The 9,910-nt window shown below is 33.9% G+C and overlaps 2 protein-coding genes across 2 annotated transcripts; both read right to left on the bottom strand.

Annotated features, from left to right (window-relative positions):
• Positions 4,527-6,671, bottom strand: LOC107640064 (E3 ubiquitin-protein ligase MBR2-like). Its single transcript, XM_021123567.1, has 5 exons — positions 6,663-6,671; positions 6,489-6,584; positions 6,058-6,153; positions 5,238-5,375; positions 4,527-4,794 (listed from the first exon to the last, which is right to left on the bottom strand). The coding sequence occupies exons 1-5, from the start codon at positions 6,669-6,671 to the stop codon at positions 4,630-4,632; spliced, it is 504 nt and encodes a 167-aa protein (XP_020979226.1). The 3' UTR covers positions 4,527-4,629.
• On the bottom strand, positions 6,749-9,389 carry LOC110271904 (probable serine/threonine-protein kinase DDB_G0282963). The gene is made up of 3 exons (XM_021123566.1): positions 7,614-9,389; positions 7,472-7,522; positions 6,749-6,853 (listed from the first exon to the last, which is right to left on the bottom strand). The coding sequence occupies exons 1-3, from the start codon at positions 9,312-9,314 to the stop codon at positions 6,749-6,751; spliced, it is 1,857 nt and encodes a 618-aa protein (XP_020979225.1). The 5' UTR covers positions 9,315-9,389.

The following is a 9,910-nucleotide window of genomic DNA, read 5'->3' as shown; positions in this document are numbered from 1 at the left end:
CGAATAACTATGGTTGGGAATAGAGTCGAATCATATCCTAAAAGAAAAAATCTAAAGCAAGGAATTCCAACATAACCAATAAAAGAGAAAACGGTGTACTAATCTACATGACACGAACAAGATTATATGTCAAAATGGAACTAACTTCAAAAAGTAATTTCTAATGCTCCCAAAACCCGTGAACCGCATCAGTTATTAATTCCATTTTGTCCGTGATAACCCATTAACTTTCCCGTACACATACCATCAACATTAAGCTGGCCAGACTTAATATCAAGAGATATGCAACGGTAAGCTAAAAGCGTTAATCAAAAGACAGTCATGTGCATAAAGCTCAAATTCTCGTCATTCGGACAAGACCTATAACATGACAAACACTCAGAGTATGCAATAAAGCATTGTCAGTCCATTCCCAAGGCTCTAATAAGGATGAACTGCTCTGATACCATAATGTAACACCCTCACTGTCAGAATGTCACGCTTTCGGCTGCGCCACTCTGATAGCAAGAATATTACGACGACTCTCATATATATAATAATAAGCAATGAGCCTTTAACTCAAAACCATATTGTTGTTCTTTAATAAAATCGAAAAAAAAATACTTTCAAATAAAAGAAAACACGCATATACATATACAAAACTTCTTACTCGAGTAACTTATACATATTATTTACACACAAATCATACCACTCCTATCCCTCTTACAAAACTATAATATTAATGGCGAGGGAAGAATAAATAAACAATAACTAAACTATACATCCATATCGCATAAGCTAACTCAAAGATTCTTCATAAGCTTCTTCGTCCGTTTCCTGAAAAAAGGAATCTGTAAGGGGGTGAGAACATCGTCCTCGAAAGGGTTCTTAGTAGAGGGTTTTAAGAAGTGCTATAAGAAGATACGTATAAAGAGAAGAATTGATTTCAAGGAAGTGACTATCATTCATCCTTTGAATCTTTTTTAAAAAAACAACAGCCAATCATCAAAAACCTTTTCAAAGAAACAATAATTAATTTTTAGAGAAATCCAAAAACCTCTCTTTTCTTATAAGAAAATCTTAATCAGAAACTAATCACAGCCTTCAGCCCATCACACAATCAATCAACACGATCATCACCTCATCACCAGTAATCTCAAAAGTGCCACATCAAAACAAACACAGGCAAAACAGACAAGGAAAGCACAAGTATAGATAGCAGTTACAGCAAATAGTTCAGGTAGCAGTTAATAACAGTTTAACAATTAGGCAAACCAAATTAAGTTTAAACCCAAAAAAAACATACAAATGTAAATGATGCATGCCTATCCTATGGCTGATGAGTCTCATCTGTCGGTTATCAAGCCAACCCGACAAGTCCGGTTTGCTAAACCATTGGACTGTCCCCTGACACGCTTATAAGTGCCCGGTCACCCTTACGTCGTAGGGTCAACAGAGTATCAAGTCTCAACCTGGAACACGTGGTGGTAAGCCACGGTACTTTACCTAGGGAAACTCGTATCTTAGATAATTCAAATTCATAAGCCATATAAATAATTCAATTATAATTCATCATTATCCACATCATTCTCATCGCATCTCATTCATCATCATACATCAATCATACTCAATCATTATCCTTCATTATTACACCTCCCATTCCGTTCATCAATAGTTCCAATTCAAAACATAATTCATTCTTTTCTAAATGAATCAAACTTAAACCATACTCATTTTCTTAACTCAAAATCAAACCATATAACCTTTGAATCCAAATCTTTTTAAATAATTATCTAAACAAAATCTCTAATTTTTATAAAATTTCGGCACTATCTCCTCTAAAATTCAGACTCTGCCATCCTTTTCGAGTCCCATCCAGACATCCCTCAAACTCCTTTATATCATTTCTAATACCAAACCAATTTCAATATCTCAGACCATGTTCAATTTTTCAAAAATCATTTTTGATAAATTAACAACCCAAATCCAATGTATCAAATCCTTTTCAATAACTCAAACTCATTTCCATTATCAAAACATTTATAATTCTCAAGAAAATCAATTCAGCAACCACCAATTTATCAAAAATCAATCCATAACCCAAATTATTCAATCTTCTCAAACAATCAATCAATCAACCACACAAATAATTACAATCGACCAAAATAATTCAAACCTTTCCATAAGACTTACGAAATCACAAAAATATACATTTCACATTAATATCAATTTATAACAATTTTTAGAAATTAAAATGAGTTTAAGGGAAGCGTCCCTACCTCGATTAGTCACAAGTTGTATAATTAAACCCATTAAATCCTTATTTTCATGTTAATCGACAACAGTGGTAGCAACTGCAGAAATTCTCAAGCAACCGCAAGGATCACGGCAATAACAACATATCTGACATAATTTGGAATTGACGCGGAATGGATATTAAGCGATATTAGAACATAATTGGTAATAGAGTATTGCGGTAAAAAAGAATGGAACCAAATAATCTCACCACGATAAACAAAATAGGATAACATAGTAGCAGCTTCCAAGCTGAATACTGATTTTTCAAAGGTTCCAGAAACAAAACGCTTATCAAGAAGGCAGGGACTCCAGCGGTAGTTTCCGGTGGTCACAGCCACGGCGGTGCAGCCCAAAACGGTGGCGGTGCATGGCGGAACAACGTTCTTCACCTCTATCGCATCCTTCTTTTCCTCGAGCTCTACTTCTTTCCAAGGACGATGGCGAGCGTGGCTGCAACGGCATTGGTCTCCACTGCAACGATTGCGGCTTGCAACGGCAGGGACAAGTTCGGCACCGGAGATCTGAAGCAGCTGGCGGCGACGAGCTCCCTCTCGCGTTGTCTCTCTTTTCGGCTCAGCTCTTATTCGCGACGGCACTTTCTCTCCTTCTTCCCTTCGACGGCGACGACGAGAAGCACGGCAGCTGGGCAGACAGCGGCGGCGCTGGACACGGTCTCCCTCTCCCTTCAGATCTCTCTCTTCCCCGTTCCTCCTCCTCTGCGGATCTGTTTCCCTCTTCCCATTTTCTCACCCTCTCCGTTCTTCCCTTTCTTTCTTTCCTTCTTTCTTTTCTTTACTTCTTTCTTTAGTTTTCCTGAAGCTGCTGAGTGTTAGATTTTGGGAAAGGAATGTCAGTGGTGGCGAGTAGTATTAGGGAAGTTAGGGTTTTGTTTTTAATTTAATCAAATTAGGATATCGAATATTAATTTAAAATCTAATTTGATCTTTAAAATTAATTTAAAAATATTATTTGTTGTATCAATTTACTAATTGGCTTTCAATCAAATACTCTAATTTAAAATATTAAATTCTGAAATCTCTATTATTTAACTAAATCGTATAAAATTTTTATTCCTATACTTCTGTTAAGTTGTATAACTTAAATATAGAAAATTATTCAATAATTATAAAATTAATTAAAATTTTTAATTTAATTGTCCAAACTTGATTTAATTATTTTTAATAAAATAATTTCTAAAAACAAATCTTTAATGAATAAATAAATTAAAATTAACTCATAATAATATTTTTTTTTCAAAAATTCTAGGTCTTACAAATTGGAAGTCATTCAAATTAACTCTGAAGTTCGATACATACACACCATTCATTATCAAAAGGGAGAATATAATTGAGGACATCATGCACTCCAAATTAATCAAACCTCCAAACAAAATTGGAACTTACCAGGATTAGAGATATGCGAACAAATCAAAATATTGTATTTTCTACCAGAGATATGAACATATATCTTACATGATTGTGTCATAATAGCCAAAGACCTCAAAAAATTAGTTCGACAAAGTCTCCTAGACAAATACATACTAAGCGACATGGATAGCAAATAAATACAGCACAAGATCGAGTATTTTAAAAAGAAATAATAAAATTTTGATCTTTATCCCTCAAAATTTTAATCTCTTGTATTTTTATTTTTTAAAAATACTAAAGAAATTTAAATTTTGTATTTTTTAAGACTGAAATTTTAGTTCAAATATCTAATTACCAAACACAATATTCAATTTCAGTTTCTCAATTTCAGTCCTAATTCCAAAAAACAAACGCAGCCTAAAAGACATCGAATCTATAACTCAAGCCACACCAGTTCTAAAGGCCTCAAAATAACAATCTTAACAATGCAAATTGATAAACTATATATTAGTTCTTCAGACATGATCTAATACATACTTAAGACTCCTACACATCACATTACCATACTTTAAAGACTCTTTTAATTTGAGTGGTGGAGTCCTTTTGTAGGAACCACCGCGTCGATCAAGGAAGCTGCTGCGACGAACTGAGTTCACCCCGGCTCATTCTAACACCCTGATTATATATATTCAACAATGCATAAACGACATATAATATAATATGTCAAAGGAGGCAGCGTTATAAACTTATAATTGTGAAAATAAGTAACGGGAGCATTATTAGTCGAATGGCGTTTCAAATTTAGCAATATTGTCAACCAAAGTGTTTAACCAAAGCATCCAATCCTTGAAAAACAAAACCAATGGCTAAAGGCACAATGTACGGCATCAAGCATAAGGTAGACCAGACAACAACATGAAAAATAAAACAAAGTTTCTAGCACCATGGCCATTTTATTCAAAATGAGTCCAACAAACATTTCTGATCACTCATCATCGTCCTCGTCGTCCTCCAAGTCTATGATGGTGAGAGCCATTTTCTTGCAGATTGGGCATCTGTTCTTGATGAGCAACCACTGCCTGATGCAAGATAGGTGATATCTGTGCGCACAATCCAATCTCCCAAGCTCTTCACCGTGAACATAGTCCTCCTGAAAATGGTTACGCAAATTCTATGTTAAATAGCAATAAATCAAGAGGTAGATACTAGATATATAGATCACAGATACCCACTTTGCACATATAATTGTAAAAATTATTTTTATTTTGGGGGAGACAAATAATAATTAGTTGCTTTCTGTTAAAATTACTTTTGAAAAAATTATGAAACATAAATCAATTTATTTTAAAATTAAATATTTTTAATATAGATTTTGTATTTAACATATATTTATACTTATAAAAGATTTATTCAATGAGTGAGCTTTTGTAAATTAAAGAATGTAACGTAGTTGGTGTCACTCTCGTTTGATGAAAATGTTTGATAACAAACAAAAAAATTAACTAAAACCAGTTATAACTTACTTTATTTAGCATTTATTAATTGTTACAATAATTAATAAATGATAAATAAGATAAGTTCAGACCGGCTCACCTGACATATGCCGCATGCATCAATGTTCTGAGGCTGCCCACCAACAGTTCGGAAAATTTCCCGTCCAATACATACTGCAACCTCAGTTTCCGTCAGTCCTAAATCGGGGTTGGTCACTCGCTGCCCGTCTCCCAGATACTGCAAATTCAATGTTTTCATCATCATAATAAGCAAATGATATAATTTTTTTTATAACTATATATATAGCCAAATATAAAGTCATTTTAGGGTTTCAATCACCATACTAAAGCGGTTTTTACAATTCTTATCCATGAGAAGACGTTGTTGTTCAACACTAATTAAGAAAAATACAAGAAACTTTTATTGAATGAAAATCGAAAAACTACCTCTAGTCAAAATCAAGTACTCATGTTAACTTCCGAAACCCCAATTCTTCATTCATATACATACTCATAAGTTCAAGTATCCTTCTACGATTTTTTTGTTCTTTATGGTCTAACATTATGACAATGTGGATTTAGATAATCAAACAATAATTTCTAATAAGTCATTAAAAGTAATAGTGATTTTAAGCAAAAATGGATTTGGCCTACTTCTAAGTTTGTTAACCTAATACCATATGATCTTTCAAATATATTGTATGTTTTAATAATATTAAATGTAATAGTAATTTTATCAATACTATCTAAACGAAATCTATCACATCATAAAAGCTTACAAATAAAGATCGCAATTCATTTGATGACTAAGTTATTATCAAAATCATTTTTTGCAACGTCCTGCCAACAAGTAAAGATGTTTATTTTAAAATTACAAAAGCACGAACTAAGCTCAATTCATATATATATATAGCTTTCACCTCATAAAACTGCTGCGGCATATCCGCATCATCCTCCTCCTCCTCAATGTTGTCAAGCAAGTTCAGCACAATGGAGTAATCAAGAATTAAAAGTTCCTATATACAAGACACATACATTTGTAAATTAAATTAATGATAATATAGAGATTTAGAATTTTAAAAAATTAGTAGTTATTTATACAAAACTATCATCTTATATGATCTTTCAAATATATTGTATGTTAATAATATTAAATGTAATAGTAATTTTATCAATACTATCTAAACGAAATCTATCACATCATAAAAGCTTACAAATAAAGATAGCAATTCATTTGATGACTAAGTTATTATCAAAATCATTTTTTGCAACGTCCTGCCAACAAGTAAAGATGTTTATTTTAAAATTACAAAAGCACGAACTAAGCTCAATTCATATATATAGCTTTCACCTCATAAAACTGCTGCGGCATATCCGCATCATCCTCCTCCTCCTCAATGTTGTCAAGCAAGTTCAGCACAATGGAGTAATCAAGAATTAAAAGTTCCTATATACAAGACACATACATTTGTAAATTAAATTAATGATAATATAGAGATTTAGAATTTTAAAATGTATGACAAACCGAACACATCATATATTTTAGTTTAGAATTTCAAAATAAGAGAATCAACCCTATATTTTTAACTAGACCCTTAACTGAAAAAAACCCTAAAAAAAAAAATAAAACTGCTGCGGCATATCCGCATCATCCTCCTCCTCCTCAATGTTGTCAAGCAAGTTCAGCACAATGGAGTAATCAAGAATTAAAAGTTCCTATATACAAGACACATACATTTGTAAATTAAATTAATGATAATATAGAGATTTAGAATTTTAAAAAATTAGTAGTTATTTATACAAAACTATCATCTTATAAAAATAATAGTTAAACATCTATACCAACAAATTAACAATAAATAAGTCAATTTTTTTAGCACACAAAAAAATTTACTCATGTATAATTTTTTTTCTTCTAATATACAATTTGCTACCATCATCAATCAACCATCAAACTATCACCGATTTACTACTATCATCAATTAACCATCAAATTAAACTACCACCGTGAATCGCTAATAATCATTCTAAATTATAAATCTTAAATTTTATATTTTAAATTAGTTTTATTTGGTTTCACTTTCAAATATTATTTTTACTTATATTTTAGATATTTTTAATTTTTTTTATATTTCTTTTTAATGTTTAATTAGTAGCTAATTTGTTGGTCAAAAAGTGTTGATTTTTCAATTTTCATAGTTAAAATATAAATGTGTTATATTAGTCTTACAAGTAAAATCGTTTAATAATTTCGAACGATTATCTCCACATAAAACATCTTCAATTGGTATGAATAGTCTTAATCATACATAAAACCCTAACTAACAAACGTACCTCCAGTCGGACGGAACCTCCATTACGCAAATGATCAATGGCAGTGCGGATCTGTTGTAAAGAGCAATTCAGTAAATGGCAAATAATAAATAGAGAGACTCATAGATTACTGAAACAACAGTATTAATTATTATATATGTACCTCTTGTCTAAGCCTTCTTGAATCATCAGCAAAATAAGTAGGCAAATTATAGATCTCAGCAATAGGAGAAGCTCGCAGTGCCCTGTGAGGAGTATTATCACGGGTAGAAGATTGTGACGTTCTCGTCAAGGCCTCGTCATGAGCGTTCAGCCTTCGAATCCATGCACGAGCAACGTTCGACAGCTGCTGAACTGCAGGAACAGCTCCAACGGTAGTACCTGCTGTATTATTCTGACCAGCGCCAGATCCAGAAGAAGGGGTACCGGCGTTTTGTACAAGGCTTTCGAGTAGCCGTGTTGAAGGAGACCCACCGGGGAATAAGCTTGATGATGATGAGTTTCCACGATTCTGAGTCACAGTGATTGTTCCCCTTCCAGCAGGAGAAGAAAAAGGATAGTTGTTTCTGGTGTTGTTAGATTCTCTATTACTTCCTCCAACTCGGTGAGTGAGAGACACAGGAATAGCCCTTGGCCTAATCACGGTGCTCCAAGGAAGAGGGGAAGGAGTCGAAGAAGAAGAAGAAGAACCGCCGTACGGATGATGATGATGATGATGATGAGGAAGATTCTCCATGTAATTGATTGAGGCTGGGCGGAATGGAGAAGTGTCAGCAGTGGAGAAAAATGGTTGATAGCCACGGTGGTATAACGGATTAAATGGCGTGTGCTGGTGGCCATGGTGGATTTGGTGGTGGTGGTGGCTACTATCAAAAACAGGTTGGGGGTAAATAAAGGAACCATCATCAAGTTGCAGAATACCAAGTGTTGTGTTATTATTGTTATTATTACTACTACTAGGAGGAGGAGGAGGAGGAGTAGCAGCAGTAGTAGTAGGTTGAAGGACTTGAAAGCTATCAGACTGAAGAGCTCTTTGCACATCAGAAATTGGCCACAAACTAGAAGGAATACGAACAACATTTTGGGGGTTGTTGTTGTTGTTGTTAGCAGTTTCATGGGGTTGTTCCCTGGAAGATGAAGAAAGATTACTATTGGCGGAAGCATGGAGAGCGCAAGTGGGAGAAGGGGTACAAGTGCAGGTATTAGATGATGATGAAATGCGCAGCGCCGCATTTTCATTTGCGGTGGGTCGCCGCTTGGGGGCTGCCATAGGTTGAGCAACAGATCCACCACCAGCACCACCGGCACTTGAGCTCTCACCCACCGTAAACTCTCGGCGAGCATAATCAGGGGCAGTTCTTTTGATCGGCATGATGCGCCTAGTAGAAGTATTGTTGAGAACGCTCATCAAGAGACCATCTCCACCTCCACCACCACCACCAGCGCTGCCACCGATGACATCCATAGTAGAAGAGCTGCCACCGCCATCACCGCCAAACTGGTGTAAGGATAAATCAAGTGACACACCATCTTGTTGGTTGTTGTTGTTGGCGGTGTTGATTCTCAAATTTCTTTGTAATGTTAAAAGATTTGAGGCATGTTGATTGGTTTGTTCGGTTGTTGGTAAAATTGAAGAGGAAGAATTAAGATTGACCTCTAACAATGATGATTCAAGATCTGGTTCTTCATCATTGATGTGGATTATTTCAACAGCAGGATTATTATTGTTAATTGGGAGCATGATAGAAGTCTCTCTGTTTTCCCTAGGGACAATAGCTGAGGAAGAAAAACTTTCAAAAAACAGTGTCGAATTATTATGACCACCAGTACCAGAAGTTGATGAAGGAGTAGTGAAAACCCTCATTCTCCCTTGTGCTGGGTTTCGCCTGTTCCCTTGACCCTGTTGATTATTATTTTCTGTGATGTATGACAAACCGAACACATCATATATTTTAGTTTAGAATTTCAAAATAAGAGAATCAACCCTATATTTTTAACTAGACCCTTAACTGAAAAAAACCCTAAAAAAAAAACCTATAATCACTCCTCAACATCAAAATTAACATACTTATATACAAATTTAAATATCATATACAACATATATTTAAACAATAAATGTAAACAATATTATTAGCCACAAAAAAAATTAATTAATATTTCACTACAATAGATCTAGTAAAAGAAATGATAGAAGAACATATCTAAAAGACATAAACTTCAATAACAGCATAAATTTTAAAAATATATCTAAAAAGATACCAGCTTCAATAACAATAAAACAGCAATATTGACAACGCAAAACAAAGTAGAGGCACAATAGAGACTATGTAAAACAAATGGTGGCAAGATAAAACAAAAAAAAAAAATCAAGAATTGAGCAAAAGAAAAGCAAAAAAATAACCTTACAGAAAAATAGAATAGAGCAATACGAGAATTGAAAAAGATTGAACGAGACTAATG

The sequence above is a fragment of the Arachis ipaensis genome, chromosome B05 (genome assembly GCF_000816755.2).
Source record: "Arachis ipaensis cultivar K30076 chromosome B05, Araip1.1, whole genome shotgun sequence".
NCBI lineage: Eukaryota > Viridiplantae > Streptophyta > Magnoliopsida > Fabales > Fabaceae > Arachis > Arachis ipaensis.
This window is presented reverse-complemented; position numbering and strand designations above follow the sequence as displayed.

Excerpts from the sequence above, each read along its gene's own strand:
- LOC107640064 (XM_021123567.1), bottom strand. Across the intron at positions 6,154-6,488 it reads TGCCGCAGCAGTTTTATGAG|GAACTTTTAATTCTTGATTA; the intron begins GTGAAAGCTATA and ends TCTTGTATATAG. Across the intron at positions 4,795-5,237 it reads ATGCATGCGGCATATGTCAG|GAGGACTATGTTCACGGTGA; the intron begins GTGAGCCGGTCT and ends AACCATTTTCAG.
- LOC110271904 (XM_021123566.1), bottom strand. The coding sequence starts at position 9,314 with ATGAGGGTTTTCACTACTCCTTCATCAACTTCTGGTACTGGTGGTCAT. Across the intron at positions 7,523-7,613 it reads CAAGAAGGCTTAGACAAGAG|ATCCGCACTGCCATTGATCA; the intron begins GTACATATATAA and ends TCTTTACAACAG. Across the intron at positions 6,854-7,471 it reads GAGGTTCCGTCCGACTGGAG|GAACTTTTAATTCTTGATTA; the intron begins GTACGTTTGTTA and ends TCTTGTATATAG.